We start from the raw sequence: 20,024 nt of genomic DNA on the forward strand, positions 1-20,024 counted from the left end.
TCATATTCTGCTCCATACGTTTTGGTGCTATTATATTCAGCCTCACCGCGGGCTCCACATGCCTCTATCGGCGCCCTCTTAGTTATGTTTATGAATACCGTGTGCTGTGTAAAGTCAGGGGCATAGGCTTTAGGTGGGCCTGGCCTCGGTGCTCATCATCATCCTTCCGTGTCTAATCACGAGCTCCCTACATTTGTTGGTGTCGGTTTAACTCGGTTAATTATTCTACCTCTTCTCCCCTGTAGATCTGTTCTCCCTGAGGTATATCATCTAATCTTTCTTTGGTAAATTTCTTAACTGTATTTACCAAAGAAAGATGAGATGATATACCTCAGGGAGAACAGATCTACAGGGGAGAAGAGATAGAAGAATTAACCGACATCAACATAAGTAGGGAGCTCGTGATTAGACAGATGAACTTTTCCCCAGGGTGATAAAGGAATGCGAAACTGAAATAAGTGGGCAGTTAACAGAAGTATTTAGGAAGTCACTAGACACAGGGGTGGTGCCTGTTTCATGGAGGCAGGCAGGCACACGTTATTCCAATATTTAAGAAGGGAGACAAATCTTCTATGGAGAACTATAGGCCGATTAGTTTGACGTCAGTTATAGGTAAGATGATTGAGTCAATAATAGCTGATAGTATTAGGGACCATATAGACAGACATAATTTAATTCACGACTCAGCATGGGTTTACTAAAGGAAAGTCGTGCCTCACTAATCTTATATCCTTTTACATTAGAGTATACGAGGCAGCTGACAATAATGAGAGCTATGATGTGGTTTATATTGATTTTAGTAAGGCCTTCGATAAGGTACGTCATCAGAGACTTAAATAAAGTCAGGGCACATGGGATAAGAGGGAAGGCATTTGATTGGATTAAGGCGTGGATTAGCGACAGGAAACAGAGGGTTACCATTAACGGTAAAAAATCCGAATGGGGTAATGTTACCAGTGGGGCTCCTCAAGGTTCAGTTTTAGGCCCGCTTCTTTTCATTATCTACATCAATGACATAGACAATGGGATAACTAGTGACATAGGTAAATTTGCAGATGACACCAAAATAGGACGCACTATTAGGACAGGGGAGGATGCTAGAACACTGCAGGAGGATCTCAACAAACTGTCAGCTTGGTCAGAGAAATGGCAGATGAATTTTAACATCACCAAGTGTAGTTTACTTAGTGTAGGAACTCGCAACCCATTACACGGGTATAGTTTAGACTCCACAGCGATAGGCAGGTCTGAGTGTGAAAGGGATTTGGGAGTGTTAGTGAACTCTGACCTAAAACTAAGGAAGCAATGTATTAGTGCGAGGAATAGGGCTAACAGGGTATTAGGCTTTATTAACAGGACGGTATCCAACAGGAGTGCAGAGGTCATCCTCAGACTCTATTTAGCGTTAGTTAGGCCACACTTAGATTATGCTGTCCAGTTTTGGTGCCCACACTACAGAATGGACATCAACTTGCTAGAATCAGTTCAGAGGAGGATGACCAAGATGAGTCAGGGGCTGAGGAACCTCCCATATCAAAATAGGCTGAAACATCTAAACTTACATGCACTAGAGAGACGAAGAGTGCGGGGAGATCTGATAGAAGTATTCAAAGAGGTCAAGGGTTACAACAAAGGCGATATAAGTAAAGTACAGAGAATTAGCCAGCAGGATAGAACTCGCAGTAATGGATTTAAATTAGAAAAGTATAGATTTAGGAGAGATATAGGCAAGCATTGGTTTAGTAATAGGGTGGTGGGGGAATGGAATAGACTCAGCAGTAAAGTGACGGGGTACTGGATGCGTGCCTAGTACCGCCGGTATAACGAGGATCAAGCCTCTACCTGTAACCCCTGTAACTACACCTCACCCACCGTGAGTAGTGGGGGGGATTCTGGAGCTGCCCTGTGTAGGCCACCCGGCCTCTTGCAGTTTCCCTATGTTCTTATGTTCCAGCGGCAAGTCCCCCCAGACAGGCCGTTGTGATGCCACCTAAATCTTTTATAACAAACGTTTTGGTGCTTTTACCACAGAGTTACCGGTACATACTAGACTGCGCGTCCCCCATCTCCCTGCATTGTGCTGAGTGAAACCTGCACCTGCAGCAGCCGTGGGTGTGGGTGTGGCCAGTTCATCCAAAAGGGATTACTTCACACCCCTCCCTCCCCACCCGGTTTCCTGACCCCACCATTCATTATTAAGAAAAACTGAGACCACCATCGCCTCCTGAGAAAATAATTATGCATCTCACTACCATAAATTTGTTACAATAATTTAAAAGCAATTACACGAAAATCAGTTGAATGAAATAGTGCATAAACATTTTCTCGTACATTTCCCTTCAACTCCTTAGTACTCAGCTATTTTTTGTCGCATCACATAATGTTTAAGCCCAGATCCTAAATCTGCATGCTGCTCTGATCCTGATAGTGTAGGGTACGTCCCGAGGCCTCTCAAGGACTCAAATGGGCACACCCACGGCCTCAGGCTGGCGTCACCTGCACGGTCTTTGGCGCGCAGTTTATTATGCTAGTCTGTGGCTTTTACATGATCGAGCCTTGTACTAGCCTTAACTATAGATGCAGACTAGAGGTTCATTCTATAACGCTTATAACTAGTCTCTCCCTTACCTAATATTCCTCATCAGTGTATTACCACTCGTCCTCTTGCAGTTTCCCTATGTTATTATGTCCCCGCGATGGTTCAGTTCAACTACCGAGACAGGACTGGTTTATTGGAAACTTGTCATTATTTTTCATCTTTATTGCTGTGTGTGTGTGTGTGTGTGTGTGTGTGTGTGTGTGTGTGTGTGTGTGTGTGTAATTCACCACGGCCTGATCACGTGTTGGACTCGTAGTCGCCAGCAAGTACCCTCCCGACATGAGCAAGTGCTCTTTATCGTCGATCTATAGGTACTGCCAGGACCTCACACACCACACACCCCATCTCCCTTGTTCATGGGGGAACAGTAACCATTCCTAGTCAACGGAAAGAATTCGGCCTGAGCGGGCTCGAACCGCCCAGTCAGACAGTGAAGCCTGGCAGCGCAGCGCTCTAACCAGCTGCGCCTCGGGGTGGTGTGTGTGTGTGTGTGTGTGTGTGTGTGTGTGTGTGTGTGTGTGTGTGTGTGTAACTCAGCATTATTATGGACTTTTTTTTAAATAACATATAACAGGTTGGACTACATGGATGTCCCCTCACTTGGCTACCTCATCCCTGACGTGGGTGTTGCCTGCGAGGCTGAATATCTCACAAACAAAATTATAGACACCTGCGTGGACTCATTAGGCGTGCATCACCTCAGCATGTTAGCATAGAACTTATTGTTGCAGGTGTACGCAAGTTTTTCTTTTCCTACAGTAATGAACTGTCACAAAAGCCAAGTTTTGCAGGACACCCAATTACTCACGATTCCCCAAGATATTTATGTATGGGGGAGAGCGGTGATGACTCGCAGGGTGGGATGCTCCGGACATCGCATTTATTGTAAAACGTATGGGACTGAGTGCCGCGAGGTCTTGCGGGAATGTGCAAAACTTTGTTGCCTTGACCCAGGCGGGACAACCACGCCCTCAGCTGTTCTCTTTGATGCATCTTTCTTTTTTTTTCCCATTTTCTATGTAATATTTTTAGGGTGTATCATAAGCTCTCACTTCATAAATATGGCAAGTAGCGAAATGTCCATTATTGTATTATTATGGTGAAGCAGCGACGCACGGCGAAGGTAATTGCCGTAGAACACGAAGAAGTCTCGTGCTGGAAGTGGAGTGTGACCACGCGGCAAAAGTCATTGCCGTAGAACACGAAGTCTCGTGCTGGAAGTGGAGTGTGACCAGCCATTTATTTTTTATAGTCGTGATGATTCGCACAGTTAATTTTTCATGATTTTTATTCATTTTATATAAGTTTAAACACAACAGGTGTTGTAACTATTAAAAAAAAAAATAATTTGGTTGATTTATATTCAATTATTATGCTTGTGAGAAAAGAAGGAAGCCACAATTCCATAATTCTTGAGATATTTTTTTTATAGTTCTCATTATTCTTATTCTATAAGTATTGAGAGGATAGTTTTGTGCTTATACAAATGTCTTGTAATTGATTTTTTTTTATTAGCTATTCAAATTGAAGTTATTGAAGATTATGCCGAGTATTACGAGTGTCCGTACAATCCCACCTCCCTGGCCTAACCATCACCACGGGTGGGGATGGTTCGGACGATTTAATAACTCGTTTCATCACCTACTGCTCTAAACTGGAAATAGCTACGGATGTGATATTAACAAACTAAAAAGCCAAATGATGAAAGAACATATTGAGATAAAAAAAAGATATTACACTTTTTCAATTTAAAAAAAAAATTTGTAAAGTGTCCGAATCATCACCGCTCTCCCCTAGAGAAGGGAGATCTTAAATATTCGGTTATCAGGTGTTGTAATATAGACTACACCGACTGGCTTCTTGTTGAGTCGCTGCTTATCATCGGTTATCTAATAAGAAACTATCTTTATACAGGTTGTAACCGCTTTCAATAACAAGTAGCCAGGTCAGTGGCAACCCCAGCCACATAACACAACTGATGTGAAGACGGCAAGACAAGGGTGAGTGGATCTTATTACATTGCTGCTTCTCTTTACCTTGCAGTCCATTGGTCCGTGTACCCAAGGGTGTCATGGCCTATCTGTTGATCTCTCTTTGGGCCGCTCTTTTCTATTTGCTTTATGAGAGCAATGCAGAGCGGGCTTTTTTTGTTTGTTTTTGTTTTTACCCTTAAGGTAAGGTTCTCGTTACTAAAACCCGTGAAGCACCAATTAGCTTTATTATACAGAATTTCAGCTTAACACTAATTAAGAATATAAATAAAGAGATAAATAAATAAACACACACACACACACACACACACACACACACACACACACACACACATTAACATTGTATAATCTGCGTTTTTTTCTCTATAATCATTTATTTCCATATCTAAATCTCACCATTGCTTTATGGATAAGAACACGTTTCTGTATATGTTTTAATTTTCAGTCATTCGTATTTCAGAACATTGATAAAAATCTAATAATTCACAATAAAAAAATGCATTTACAAATCCTAGAATGACGCCTTTTTTCACTGGGAGAGAAAAGAAATCGAATCATTTTGGCAATCAGAAGTGTAATTGTTATAATTGTAAATAAGGCCCATCAACTTTTGGTGTAGTGTGTGTGTGTGTGTGTGTGTGTGTGTGTGTGTGTGTGTGTGTGTGTGTGTGTGTGTGTGTGTGTGTGTGTGTAGACAAATCGAGGTAACAAAGCAGGACTAAAGAGGCGGACAAACACATGAAGTCTGGTCTCGCCCAAGCCGGATGACGGGGCAGCCAGCGTCGCATCGGAAGCAGACACGCTCCTCACACACTCCGTGACGGAAACATAATTTACATCAACCTCAAGAATGATATTTACAGAGGCGTCCAAGGTCCAACAGTAGCAAAATAGCGCTTCACTTTAAACTAAGCAAGATGAGATCCAATAGGACTCCGAAGAGAGGACGCGGAGCCCGAGGATGAGTAGAACAGAGCTACCTACGTGTTATGTACAGACTGGAAGACGTGAGTGGTTCGAGGCGCGGCAAGGCATATCACACTGGAAGACTCGGTTACGGAAGCATCACGCCATCACGGACAGGTGCGTGTAGTTCTTGCAGGTGAGCGGGCGGTGGTGCTCAGACAGAAAGAGGAAACCCTGGAATGAGACCACAGAGGCGCTGAGGACGCGACCGCAAGGGGTTACATACACTTCTTCGGCGTCTGGGACCTTCAATTCTTCACACTTCGCTGCGAACAGTCAGGAGGGAAAAATAACTTACACACGAGACGTCACCAAGGCAGACATGGAGGGAAGGGAAGACTGACGCGGCCGTGACGGAACAGGAAACGTCGTGAAGTGGATATTGTTCGTCTGAAGGAAAAGTGCGGTAAGTCATCATTCACGGAGCTGAAGATGGCGACGATATAGGCCACGGTATACATGATGACGGTTTAGAGAGAGAGAGAGAGAGAGAGAGAGAGAGAGAGAGAGAGAGAGAGAGAGAGAGAGAGAGAGAGAGAGAGAGAGCGGCGTGCGGTGACAAAACACGGGGCATCTATAGACTACAAGACGACACTGACGAAGGCCATGGCAGCCAGGCGAGCACCTCTTTTTCTCTGCGACAAACCCGTGTTGCTCCAAACGTGCTCTAGAGAGGGAAGTCGAATGATGAGAGGAAAATGACGCGAGGGACGAGAACTTTCACTGTACATGACGCCACAAACAACACATGGGGACTCTCAGACGTCACAGGTGGTGTTTCTTCTTTATATTTCATACAAGTCGTCTGTGAGCATCGGCGTCTTTGCTTGTCTGTCGTGGAGGGGCAAGTGTCCCTCCCCGTGTCTGTACCCTTCAATGTGATCCTCAACTTCACTGGTCGTCACGGATTGGGCGAAGTCAGGCAACCTTTCACCTGACGGGGACTCTGCATCGCCCTCGGTCACACGGAAGAGAGAAGCATCAACCGGCTCCCTCACTCCGACCTCCAGACCGTCACTCCCCAGAGGAACACCATCCATATCCATCTCTGCCGCGTCCTCGAGCTTTAGAGAATCCCATGCACCTGGCTGCTGATCCTGCCCCATGTCTTCACTCTCCGCGTCACGCTTCCTTCGCTTCGGGAGGGTGCTGGAAGTCTCGATGCACAGGATGATGAGTTTGTTATCGCATGGAACCTTCTTCTGGCCCAGGAGCTTCAGCGAGGCCAGCGACGAGGCCATCCCGAAGACTCTGGAGGAGGAGCTGGACCACGCGTTGCAGTTGTAGTTGTGAGACGTCTCGCCGTACTTGTTAGAGCCGTGCCAGACGTACTTAACAGGCCTGAGAGAGAGAGAGAGAGAGAGAGAGAGAGAGAGAGAGAGAGAGAGAGAGAGAGAGAGAGAGAGAGAGAGAGAGAGAGAGAGAGAGTTTAGAGAAAGAAAACAAACTTGAGACAAAGAAAACTAATAGTGAAAGCATGGGTATACAAATCGAACCGGAATGAGGCAGACGGGGAGATAGTAAAATAAACACACACACACACACACACACACACACACGGCCCGGTAGCTCAGTGGACCTCATAACCAGAAGGACCGGGGTTCGATTCCCCGGCCGGGTGAAGATAAGTTGGGTTTATCTTCTTTCACGTGTAGCCCCTGTTCACCTAGCAGTGAGTAGGTACGCGACGTAAGACAAGGAGTTGTGACCTCGTTGTCGCGGTGTGTTGTGTGTGAGTGGCCTCAGTCCTACCCAAAGATCGGTACTATGAGCTCTGTGCTCTTCCGTAGGGGAACGGCTGGCTGTCTCGAGAGAGACCCGCAGCAGACCAAGAGGTGAATTACACACACACACACACACACACACACACACACACACGGCTGGCTGTCTCGAGAGACAAGCTGCTTTTCATACGTGCGCGCACAGACAGCTATAAGAAAAGTGCAATACAAACAATAGGGAAAATACTCAACACAGACACTTTACTTCTAGGTTAATTTTAAGTTTGTAATTTTAGAATGCTCTCCTTATATGATATGTATATTTTCAGCTCGAGCTGCTTATTCCTAAATAAACCGTATATTATTATTATTATTATTATTATTATTATTATTATTATTATTATTATTATTATTATTATTATTATTATTATTATTATTATTATTATTATTATTATTATTATTATTATTATTATTATTATTATTATTATTATTATTATTACACTCAGTCACTCACTTCGCTCTCATGACTCACCAGTTAGGATCTCGCATCACGTCTCGCCCGTCAAACGAGTAGATCTTAGGTTGTTCCAGGAACTGCGCGCCTTCCCCCGCGACCACATCTCGCCACGACCCCAGCACCACCTCGCCCTGGTCCACGAGAGAGAGAGAGAGTTTGCCTTACTACATAATGATTACAGCCTTTCCATGAATTTACGATTTTTTTTCTTTGCACAACGAAACAAGTCAGCAGACGGAGAGTGAGATACAACTATTCTTGACTCTGGTTTCCCCTCGTGCACTTTTCCTCTCCTTTCCCTTCCCTCTTTTCACCTCCTTTCCCTCCCTTTTCTTCCCCTATCTCTTCTTCCCTTCCTTTTCATGCTGTTCGCTTCCCTTGTTACATTCTCCCTCTTCTTCCCCTCCCTCTTTTTCCCCCTCCCTTTGTCTTCCCTTCCCTCTTTTCACCTCATTTCCTTCCCTTTTCTTCCCCTATCTCTTCTTCCCTTCCTTTTCATGCTTTTCGCTTCCCTTCTTACATTCTCCTTCTTCCCCTCCCTCTTTTTCCCCTCCCTTTGTCTTCCCTTCCTTTCTTCCCCTCTCTCTTCTTCCATTCCTCTTTTCCACTCCTTCCCCTCCTTTCTTTCTCTCTCCTCGTCCCTTCCTTCATATTCCTCTCCCACCATCATGACCCACTGCACCCCTTCGTTGTCTCCCGCTCCCTATGCAACTCTTACCCTGAGGTTGATAATAGGTTGCTGGCGGTCGACGAAGCGTACCAGAGAAGCAACATCGTGCCTTGGTCCGGACAACAGCGCTCTGGGGAGGAGGAAGAGGAAGTGGTTAAATAGTCGGTTCTCTCTGTGGCTTGGTTAAGGTTGTGATGTGGTTCGTATTTATTAATTTTTGTTGCAGGGTGTTGTGGTGGTAGCGGTGGTTCCGATGTGAGATATATATAAGTATTGTCGATGAGGTATTTTCCTTGAGAGAGAGAGAGAGAGAGAGAGAGAGAGAGAGAGAGAGAGAGAGAGAGAGAGAGAGAGAGAGAGAGAGAGAGAGAGAGAGAGAGAGAGAGAGAGAGAGAGAGAGAGAGAGAGAGAGAGAGAGAGAGAGAGGGGTGGAGTTTAGTATATCCGGCCTTTTGCAGACCCCTTGTGTTATGTTCGTACAAGAGAGAGAGAGAGAGAGAGAGAGAGAGAGAGAGAGAGAGAGAGAGAGAGAGAGAGAGAGAGAGAGAGAGAGAGAGAGAGAGAGAGAGAGCTCAGGGTCATGCACACACACACACAAACACAAACAAACAAACACACACACACACACACACACACACACACACACACACACACACACACACACACACACACACACACACACACACACACACACACACACACACTCACTTGAAGGTGCCTCGTAGCCCCGCCGTTCGTGCCTGTCTGTAGCAGGTGTAGTCCGCCCCGGCCCCGTGCAGGTCTCCCGTGCCCGGCTCGTTGAGGGCGGCCACGCGGAGCTGCAATACAACGCAACACTAATTGGAGGACGGCGTGGGTATAGTTTTCCGAGGTTTTTTTTCTCAGTGTTATATATCGTACGTAATGAGAATGCTAAGAACTGTCTCCGTGGTTATAGTTTTTCATTCAGCTGTTGTCAGGAAAAAATGATATATGGAAAATAGATGGAGGTGTATTGCTGTAATAAAAGTGTAAATCAAGTATCAAACTCACCTCTTTCAAGTTCCATTCTTCACTCTGGAGGAAAGAGAAGATGAAGTCATACAGGAGAAGATAAAGTCGTACTGTTTCTGTTTACACTGACATAATCTGATCTTCACGTCGTGTTCTAATACCTCACTACAGCCTGCAACTTATTTCACAGAGGAGCAAAAACAGCGCTGGTCCTTAGTCCTTACCTCAGTGTCTGTGGTGAGAGGTTCGCCCCGCTGCAATAAAAGAAAAACAAAAGCAAGGTGTAAATACTGAGCCGGAAACGTATGAAAAGAATGGGGTTGCAATATGTATGCATGTTCTGCGCGCGCATACACACACACACACACACACACACACACACACTCCCATCCTATCCGCCCTTGCTATTTTCGTCCCTCTGGCCCATGCTTCTCCCCTCGTGGCGCAGAACTCACCCATGACCTGCTGCCGATGCTGTGGTCGGTGGCGAGCTCCTCCGGCAGGGTCTCCACGTTGGGGTTGTGCGGCGTGGCGGTGGGCGGACGCGTGGGGATGGATGGGTTTTTTTGTGGCGCTAAGTCCTCCCCCAGCTGTCGAGGAATGCAGGGTGTGAGAGAATGCAGAAGTGTTTGTAAGCTGTTTTGTTTGATGTCCATGAAGGCTTGAAGTGTCTAGAGGTGGTCCAAACATTGTACCGTCGCCTATTTGTCTGGCTAAACCTTGAAGAATCGAGACAATTCATTTTAAGATTTGTATTTAACATTTTTATCTGTGATCTCTAACTTTTGTTTGTTTGTTTGTTTTTTTGTTTTTTTGTTAGCCGGAACATGTCTTCTTGTTCCTTATTATTGGATTGTATTTGTCTATACCTACAATATAGACCCTAAATGACCTTAAAATTATTACATATTCTTTGACGTAGAGTAAAAATGCCCCCTCCTACCTGCCTGTCCGTCCCTCCATCTTGTACCCCCTCCCCCTTACTGTTGTATTTAATCAAACCCCACCGCCCTGGCTGAGGTCCAACCCTTCGCCTCTGCTCTCCGCTCAGCTGGCAATAGGATCCTCTACATTTGTTCTCCGTTCACGTGGGAGTGACAAGGAACGAATATTAACGCTGTGAATCCACAAAGAGACCCAGCACTGACGTCAACGTTCCCCCTAGCCTGACGTTCACTGCCCTGAAGGTCCGTGTAAAAGTTTCTGAGCTTCCGAGACACCGACAAGCAGCGTAGGAAACAGCAGGGTCATCACCAAGGAGGTAAAATTCCCAAGTTATAGCCAGGGTCATCGCGTACCACCTGGTATACCTGTGCTTCACGCCGCCGCCTCCAGCATGTTCCAGACCCCGAATTCTCAGGCGCCCGTGGCTCTCACAACATATATTTCCAAAGGCCACAAAGGAGATCAGTCGTATTCTTTTGAGTGTTTTTCACATTCATGGTACAGAAGCCTTGTCAAACAATCACTCGGCCCATAAAACTACCCACGAAGAGACCCATAACCTCCACGAAAGCTTTATCTAATGTGGGTGTGTAAGCCCCGAAATGTTTGAGAATATGGGCCCAGGGATCGTATTCAGACTCAGGCTCGGTAACATAGCATCGTGTGATCTGAACCCGGAAATCCCTCTAAATGAATGGTCACGCCTCCTAAGACCTCGCGGTGCTGCCTGCTACCTCCTTATGGCTCTTACAACCTACGCATTCAACAAGCAAGAAGGCAAAAAAAAAAAAAAATCCTGCATGATAAGCCCTCTTGCCTACACCTCACTCAGCCTCAATATAGCTCCACTTACGCCCAGTCTCGCACCGCCGCCTGGCACCTCTGACACTTACTACCACCTCCCTCCAGCCTCTCGCCGTGCGGAGAAACAGCGAATCATCATCCAACACGTATGCGAGTGTTCCTCTGTCGTACTGTGACCAGGCCTGGGAAGAGAAAGGTTCATGAGAGAGAGAGAGAGAGAGAGAGAGAGAGAGAGAGAGAGAGATTTTATTTATTTGTTTATTTCCAACAAGGGAGGCAGCTCAAGGGCAAGAACAAATATAAGATCGAAAAGGCCAGCTAAACGCTGCTCCAGACTAAATTAGAGCAAAGGCAGTGCCACTGTTACAATGCGCTAAACCTTTGACTAACATGAGAAACGGAGACCTCTCACGCGATTCCCTTGCTCAGAAATCATTCCAGTGACTGTCAAGTGTGTATGTGGGCCTTGTTACCTGAAGCATTGCCTGGCGCGAGGTGAAGGTGAGAGGCGGGCTGGAGCCTAGGCCCAAGCCGACGGTGGCGGCAGGCGGCGAGGCTCTGAACGTGCCCTCGTGATGCATGGTGGTGGAGCCCGGCGGAGGGGCGCGCCCGAAGCCTATATAGAGACGAGGACATAAAAGTACGTTTGTGTTATAGAAGATGTTATGGAGGAGAGAGAGAGAGAGAGAGAGAGAGAGAGAGAGAGAGAGAGAGAGAGAGAGAGAGAGAGAGAGAGAGAGAGAGATGCTGTTATATTATGAGAACATAAGAACGTAAGGAGTCTGCAAGATGCCGTTGTGCCTGTACAAGGCCACCTCTCATACAGCTTTGGCAGGAACATCCTCGTCGACAGACCGGCTTCGTCGGCGTGTGCCAATGGAGTCGGTCTGTCGGCACACTCTTCATGGGTCGTCCCTCGACAAAGGCCCATGGTCTCTTCGCGAAAGAACAAAATCTTAAAAAAAAAAAGCTTCGGCATTACGTGAAAACTGGTCCATCGTCTAGGTGCCTCGTCGTGCCAGAGTCGAGGAGGCAAGTGGTGTGGGAAGATGATACTTGTGTGCTGGTGGCAACTCTAACAGGCACGTGCAACACTTAGCTCGTGACCTATATATCCTGTTCACCCTATCCTTCCCTTCTTTTCCCCGTACCCAAGAGCCCCTCAGTTCTCACCGAAGTCATATCTGTGAGGGATGGAGAAGGGCGGGTTGTTGCTCCTCCCTGGTGGTCCGGCGGGGCCCTGCGGCATGAAAAGAGGGTAGTAGTTACTGAGGGCATAACAGGAGAGTAGCCTACACGAACAAGCCCAAAAGAGTCATACTATTACTGAATGTATATAAACGACAGGAAGCAGCATCAAAATAAGTAGAGGAGCTGTGTCGTTCGTTCTAAATTCAAGGGAGAATGAATCTTGATGTTGCACACACGCTGCATGTGCATAAATGAGGCCACGTCAGCCTCGTGGGCGAGTGCGGTGCTGCCATATTTCGGCGGTAAAGTAATTGAGTCTTACTTGGATATTGAAAGTGCTAACACGGACTCTGAACGTTATCTTGCTGCAGTCTGCCTGTTATTATGTCTGTTGTAGGTGTGACCCAGCGGGGTGAGGTGACTCAATCACATTGCGGAGTCACGAAGGCCATGAAGCCACTTACGGGGGGGCCGGGAGGGCCTGGGATTGGCATCAGCTGAGGGTCACCACTAGTCTGGCCGGGTAGCCCTGGTGGACCGGGGGGGCCGGGGGGACCTGGTGGGCCGGAAGGTCCGGAAGGTCCAGGGGGACCCTCGGGTCCTGGCAGTCCTGGTTCACCCACTCTGTGATCGTTGTCGTCGATGTCGTTGATGTCGTAGTCGTCCTGGCCGAGGCGGGGGCGGGGTCGGGGCTGAGGGAGGGGAGGGAAAGTGAAATAGTTAGAGTGACAACAATGCTGCCATGCTTCACATATACTGTGGCTCGCGGCAGCCAGCTAGACTAAGGATTGTAGACACGAGAGACGAGACTTACCATGAGACCATAGACGCCTCCAGTGGTGTAGGCGACACGGCCCGTCGTGGCGTGGTTATTCCCCGGGGGGCCGGGAGGGCCGGGCAGACCACGCTCGCCCTTTTCCCCCTTGATTCCCGCCACGTCGAAGGTGTCCTGAGCCAACGAGAAGCGGTCTGCGGGAGGCGAGGAGGGAAAGGCTTGACTTGCGTCGTGTCGGAACATAAACGGACGGAGGAAAAGGCACCTGCTTGTTGTTCTGTTGGTATTTTGAAGTCGTGTTATGTTTAGATGTCACTTTACAATGTTACTTTAAGTTTGGGATTTGAAGATGTGTTGTTCCGGTTTGCCAACGTGAGGTGTACAGAGAGCCATGACAGATGTGCAGCCTTTGTGTGGGAAATTATAATATCAACATCCTTTAAATTGAGTGAGTTCTGAGATAGGGTACAGTGGCTCACCGGACTCACCTTGGCCCACCTGCATCCCTGGGGGTCCTGGGGGGCCTGAGGGACCTACTAGGCCCCTGATGCCCGCCTCCCCCTTCTGCCCACTGTCACCTTTCTGGCCCTGGGCATTGTGAGGGACGAGAGACTTTGGTTAGTTGGCTGTTTGAGGGCAGGAGGTTGGTTAGGTTGTCTGATGGTTGCTTAATTTGTTAGTTAGCTGGTTGGGTGATTGGCGTGAGTTGATTAGTAAAGCATTTAGTTGGTTAGCTAGGTAATTTACTGGTTAGTGAATTCGTTGTTTTTCTTATCAGTAAGTAATTAGTTAGCTATCTAGCAAGTTAAGTGGAAGTTAGGTAGAAGTAGTAGGTAGGTGGTTAGCTTGTTAACCATTTAGTTTATTTGTTACTTGTTTGAGTATTCCGTCACACTTCATAAAGGAAAATAAGGACACTAAACGAATAGAAGAAAATAGGTTGAGTGCACAATTCATCAAGTCCAAGCTCGGGGCCGAGTTGGAGGCAAAACAAACCGCACTTCTTTTGATCTGTTCCGCGTTGGTGCCGCAAGACAGACTTTCTGCCGAAATACCATCCACTTGTGCAGTGCTGGGGTGCGGCAATAAAGCGAACAAGTTCCCCAACAAATCGTTTTACAGACTACCAGCTACCTCCAACCCGATAGTGACCCCGTTGCGATGGTGAACAGTTACTCTCATGCACACCACCTATAAGAGAAGACGTTTAAATATTGATTGAGCAAGTAGATAAGCAAGGGAGTGAGTGAAGGACGTGGGCAGCAGTTTATGTGACGCGGTGGTTGTTGCTCCTCGCTGTAGCAACATCACTACAACACGTTATCACCTTCACTTCCACGATGCTGCCGTTGGTGGTCATGATTGGTCCAGGTGCTCCCGCCTCGCCCTTCTCGCCTGGCCGCCCGTCCCTGCCGCGGGGGCCTGGCTCGCCCGGCTCACCCTGAGGCGGAGAGGGAACGAGGAAGGATGATTAGTGACGAAGAAACTGTATCTCATAAATAAGCAGCTGTGTATAATTTGTCGCGTAGATAAGGTAGGGAGAGACTGATACGTGATACAGATAAGTAGTTTTGGAAAGGTTATTGCTCTAGGTAAACAGACTTGTGATTATCTATGCCTACCTTGTAAATGTAAGCGCGTAGAGAAGAATAGACCGGTACAATATTAGATAGGAAACAGTAAAAAGGGATAAGGCTAAAAGTAAAGAAAACTACTTCAAAAACGACTACTCAGGAGCAATCCCAGACACTGATACGATAAGACCGAATTTAATACACGTCAGATTAAGCCTCGGCACACTATCGTAATCTCATCATCCTCGCCTCGTACAACCAAGTGGCTATGCATCTACTACAGAAACCTCACTATCTGCGTTTGTTTTGGGTTTTCATTGGACACTTTTGCTCTTGCTCGTCTTCCGGATGAATGAAATGGATCTTTGGCTAAGGATGTGGAATGTGATTGCTAGTCGCTTGGTGGTAGTTTTTTTTTTTTTTTTTACAGTAATGGAAGCAGCTCAAAGGGGAAAAATAAATAAAAACAAAAAAATACCAATATGCGCAGCTCCCGTAAGAGAATGTAGAGATGTAGAGGTCAATTTCGGGGAAGATTTAGTTGTCACGTTATTCTGGCTACACTGACTACGAAAAACGAACACATCCTATCCGAAGTTGACCTCTCTTTTGGTCACTCCTCTGAGCGCTTTTTGTGGGAGCAGCGAATAGCTTTTTTTTTTTTTTTTTTCTCATTAATGTTTCTTTTTTGCCCTTGAGCTGCTGCTTCTGCTGGAAAAAAAAACAGGCATACACTATACACTTGCGCGCGCACTTTGATTAGTATACTCACGCCCACGTATACTCTCACCTGTTTATTTATTTATTTTTTTTTTTTAAGCGTCGTATTCACTATGAACTGAACTGTCTTTCTTTGATATGTTTTTCAAGGCGTGGTTAGTTGATTTTGTTGATATTTTCATATTACTTTTTTTTTACGATTGAGTTTGTAATATGTCGACTTAACTATGTAAAAATCCATCGCTTATAATTAAATCCGTCCCAAAAATGGAATTGAAAGAAGAAAACACTAACAACATGACTTGATAAATACTAATAAATACTAATACGACGTGTCAAAAATCTGCCTATACTAAAGTCTTCCAAATATGTCGTGGCCGGTCTGGGGTAGGCTCCCGCGGTCCTTTCCTCCCCTCTGCTCTGCCACACTGTCCCAACACCTATCTCTTCCTCTCATATGTAAGCTACAGGTAACATATGAGAGGAAAAAATAGGTGTTGGGGCTGTGTGGCAGAGCAGAGGGAAGAAATGGACCTGCGGGAGCCAACGCCAAAACGGACTCGACAATTTGGTTTCACTTTAGCTCTGAGAAACCCGCCAGAGGAATGCCTCGATTTGCATTCCTGTAGTCACTGGGGAGAAGGCAGGACACCTTTTTCGGAGACACCTATCGTTCCATGTGTAAGCCGGGGATCGCGTGGCAGTGTTGTCGATTCTTCTCTCCAATTTACCGACTGGACTATCGTTTTAATTTATCAGCTTGCACGACCTGAAAGTAACATGAAGCTAATGCTCTAGTGATTTATGTGTTTCCTCTTGGACGAGTAAATACTATTGGTGAGGAATTACATAGGATTCTTTTTTTTTAATTGTCAATGAAAACTCAATTTGACGATAAACAATGAAATCTGGCAACTCTCTCTCTCTCTCTCTCTCTCTCTCTCTCTCTCTCTCTCTCTCTCTCACACACACACACACACACCATGGGTCCTGAGGTGCCTGGGTGTCCGGGGGGGCCCATGGGTCCTCGGCGCCCCTCCTCCCCCTTGATGCCCGGTGGTCCTGGGTGCCCCGGGGTCCCGTCCACGCCCTTCGACATCACCAGCTCGATCTTCCGCGCCACTGTAGGGAGACGAAGGATCGTATTCTTAAACTTGACAAGGCTTTCGTAGCAGTTTGGGGGATTTCCAGGGATAGTTTTACGGCCCTAGTAGTAGTTTGACCCTTCTGTACCATGAACCTAAAATACCACTCATAAAAACCCGACTGGTCTCCTTTTTGTCCCTTGGAAATAGTTGATATGAGAGGCGAGAACGTCTAACAAAACTGACCGAAGTGTTGTATGCTGAGGGGAACGCGCTATGGGGTGCTTCAGAGCCACAGAATAGGAGAGTCTGGCCTACCTTATTACCGGCGTCGAAGAAGTATACGAAAAAGCACTATTGCATCATCATCAATTTGAATTTCGCGCAGCTCTTTCGGTAACAACATAAGCTGGCCACAACCTTTCTTCTGTGGCTCTGGCGTGCTTTAAGACAGACGGTTTTGTTTACACGCGTCTGGGTGTGTCTTCATTCAGTCTTGGCCGGGTCCAGAATGAGGAGATAACCCGAATGAATGAGGCTTCCGGTGACGCTTGACCTTCTCCATCCAACTTTCTCTTTTACCGCATCCTATTTCTCCTATCTCTTCCCTCTCCTCCTCCCGAACTCTCCCTTTCTCCCTGCCTCACTCCCTATCTTTCTTTGCTCCCTGTGTCCATTCCGTACGATCCCTCCAGTTGTTTATCCGTTGTTAACCTTCCCTCTTCTATTCTTCCCATGCCTTCATACCTCCTTCCTTTCCTCCAACGTTGCCAGATTGTCGTACTTTGCCTCTTATGTTTGCCGATTTCCGACCCAAAAACTGCTTTCATCACCCAAATAACTGCCTTCAAATATGGTTATCGTTTAAATGGTTAATTATTGGTGCTTCTTGGCAAGTTATGGGCCAGAAACCGGTAAATACGCGGCTCTTGAGTACGATAATCCGGCACCGGTGCTTTCCTCCCTCCTTTCCTCTTTGTCTTCTTCCAGTTCTCCTTCCTCCTCATTCCTCGCTCCGTTCCTTCCTCGCTCCCTTCCTTGCTCCCTCCAACACTACTACTACATCAAAATGGTTCTCTTGTGCCAACCTTCCTTCCCATTCTCTCTTCATTCCTCGTTTCTTTCCTTCCTCTCTCCCTTCCTTCCTTCCTTCAACACTCCCATTCCTTCACAGCCAGCCTCCCTCCCTCCCTCCAGTACTCACGGTTCTCCAGGTTGGTTCTCTCCGTCGGGTTGGTGTCCACATACACCTTCAGGGTTGAGAGCACCAGCGTTCTCACCTCCTCTTGCGAGTAGAACTGGCTCCCCTTCTCCCCCGGGACGCCCTTGGGACCCTGTAGCCCGTGTCCCCGGGGTCCCTGGTCACCTGCAACACCCACAACCCTTCGTCAGGTGGAGGTCGAGCCGTGTGTTACCTTGTGTTGCGCGGGTGTTGTTGTTTGTGTTGTTGGGTTTCAGTGACTGATTTTCGTGAGTGAGTTAGTTAGTTAGTTAGTTACTGATGTTAGTGATAGTGATAAGTAACCAGTCGGTGTAGAGAGTTTTGGGCTCGGTGGTTGTCTTGTGTTGCTTAAGTGTTGTTGTGTGTGTTGTTTCCAATCTATAAACGTCAAAGTAGATGATTTCTCCATAAATAACATAATAATCAATGATATATAACATGCATAATCTTTTTACTTTCTGAACAGATCACCTTTAAAGCGCTGAATTGAATCAAGCACATGTGACACCCTCTCCCTCTCCCCTCTACTCCTCCCTCTCCTACTCCCAACCTCTGACCCAAGGTAAAGAGAAGCCTCTGACCTTTCTGCCCTTTGAGTCCTGGCGTGCCCGGGAGACCGTCCACGCCAGGGGGTCCTCGCGTCCCTTTGTTCCCCAGGCGTCCGTTGGGTCCTTGCGGCCCCTGGGAAGGATAAAGGACAAGCGAGTGGAGAGAGAGAGAGAGAGAGAGAGAGAGAGAGAGAGAGAGAGAGAGAGAGAGAGAGAGAGAGAGAGAGAGAGAGAGAGAGAGAGAGAGAGAGAGAGAGAGAGAGAGAGAGAGAGAGAGAGAGAGAGAGAGAGAGAGATTTACATAGATAGATTTACATAGAAAATCAGACCACACAGACTCCATGGTCCATACTAGGTGGTCTGTCCTTAAACCTAAGAGAGAGAGAGAGAGAGAGAGAGAGAGAGAGAGAGAGAGAGAGAGAGAGAGAGAGAGAGAGAGAGAGAGAGAGAGAGAGAGATTTTTCTTTCTTTATGTTGCTTATAGCGCCGGTAGGCTCTTTTCTGGGGCCTTTTGGACGACCCCAGCCCGTTAGTAGCGCAGGCGAGTTTTATTTACAGTGGCTGCCGTCATGTAGGAGGAGGATGGAGGATGGAGAATAAAGGGAGTGAGTGTGGAAAGGGTAAAGGGAAAAGAGGCATGAGGAGGTGAAGGAACACAGTTTTACTTAACCTCTCCCTCGTTGAGTCGAACCGAGGCTGGAAGGTGAGGAGGTTAACACAGGTAAAAAAAAAAAAAAAAAAAAAAAATTGTTGTGCTTATCTTTCAACCGTGACACTTTTTAGTCCTTTCAGTATCCATCCCTTTATATTTTAGTCGACTGCTTTCTACACTCAGCTTCAAAACTTACGTAACTTTTCTAATGACTTTCCCTTTCCTTCGTTTCGTCTGGGACTCAAAAGACGGAATGAAATAATTACACTTGATTGTCGGGCTGAAACAACGGGAGCGAGGAGAGGGGAGTAAGGAGGGAGGTGAGGTGAAGGGGGTATGAGAGGGAAGCTGAGGAAGGGATGGGCATGAGTGGAGAGGAGAGATGAGGGGAAGGGGGCATGAGAAGGGTGGTGAAGAAAGGTAGGGGGCGTGTATGAGAGGGGAGGGGAAAGGGACATAAAAGGGAAGGTGAGGAAGGCTACGGCGTGAAAGGGGAGAGGGGAGGGAAGGAAGGTAAAAGGGAATAGCGATGGAGAGGTAAGAAGAGTGGAAAAATTCGAGAGTATCTGATCTTTAACAAACATGTGGAAACGAATCATTAGAACACTTTGATATCTTTATAGTTTTATCTTTAGTTTTGCGTCTTTCCGGTCCCTTATCACCTTGCTCTTCCCAGCCACTCCATTTGCTTCTCCTCCTCCTCCTCCTCCTCCTCCTCCTCCTTTTCCATGTCTTCCTTTCATCATCATCATCACCATCACTCACCTCTTCACCCTTCTGTCCCTTCTGCCCGGCGTACCCTCTGTCGCCCTTTGGTCCTGGATACCCACGGGGACCCCTGGGACCCACTTCACCTGGGGTACCGGAGGGGCCCTGGGGTCCTGGGCGGCCTGGGGGGGTGAGGGGAACCACCTCGGGGTCGACTCCTTCAAGATGTGGCTGGGGAGGAGGGAGGAGAGAAGTCACCCCGGGGGAGAAAAATAGGGGAGGTTGTTTGTTTGAAGATTCGCTCCCTGGTGTTTTTTGTGCCCCTGTGGTGTTGTTACGTGGC

The 20,024-nt window shown here is 47.0% G+C and overlaps 1 protein-coding gene and 1 long non-coding RNA gene across 6 annotated transcripts in view; one reads left to right on the plus strand and one right to left on the minus strand.

The window, feature by feature from the left end:
• Nucleotides 1-4,616: 4,616 nt before the first annotated feature.
• LOC126998069 (uncharacterized) lies at nt 4,617-6,110 on the plus strand. The gene is made up of 2 exons (XR_007752619.1): nt 4,617-5,250; nt 5,285-6,110. It is a non-coding gene; the product is annotated as an uncharacterized LOC126998069 (long non-coding RNA).
• The window catches only part of LOC126998065 (collagen alpha-2(XI) chain-like), a 37,794-nt gene continuing 23,794 nt past the window's right edge, over nt 6,025-20,024 (minus strand). For all 5 annotated transcript variants that reach the window (XM_050859443.1, XM_050859442.1, XM_050859445.1 and 2 more), the window contains 18 exons: nt 19,739-19,912; nt 18,355-18,454; nt 17,756-17,917; nt 16,449-16,588; nt 14,500-14,613; nt 13,661-13,760; nt 13,212-13,366; nt 12,862-13,089; nt 12,380-12,446; nt 11,680-11,822; nt 11,296-11,388; nt 9,913-10,047; nt 9,682-9,711; nt 9,497-9,520; nt 9,173-9,282; nt 8,513-8,594; nt 7,810-7,925; nt 6,025-6,897 (listed from right to left, as the gene is read on the minus strand). In XM_050859443.1, coding sequence (XP_050715400.1) covers nt 6,342-6,897; nt 7,810-7,925; nt 8,513-8,594; nt 9,173-9,282; nt 9,497-9,520; nt 9,682-9,711; nt 9,913-10,047; nt 11,296-11,388; nt 11,680-11,822; nt 12,380-12,446; nt 12,862-13,089; nt 13,212-13,366; nt 13,661-13,760; nt 14,500-14,613; nt 16,449-16,588; nt 17,756-17,917; nt 18,355-18,454; nt 19,739-19,912 — 2,529 coding nt within the window. In that variant the 3' untranslated portion in view covers nt 6,025-6,341. The remainder of the gene's footprint in view (nt 6,898-7,809; nt 7,926-8,512; nt 8,595-9,172; nt 9,283-9,496; nt 9,521-9,681; nt 9,712-9,912; nt 10,048-11,295; nt 11,389-11,679; nt 11,823-12,379; nt 12,447-12,861; nt 13,090-13,211; nt 13,367-13,660; nt 13,761-14,499; nt 14,614-16,448; nt 16,589-17,755; nt 17,918-18,354; nt 18,455-19,738; nt 19,913-20,024) is intronic.

The sequence above is a fragment of the Eriocheir sinensis genome, chromosome 13 (genome assembly GCF_024679095.1).
Source record: "Eriocheir sinensis breed Jianghai 21 chromosome 13, ASM2467909v1, whole genome shotgun sequence".
Taxonomy (NCBI): Eukaryota; Metazoa; Arthropoda; class Malacostraca; order Decapoda; family Varunidae; genus Eriocheir; species Eriocheir sinensis.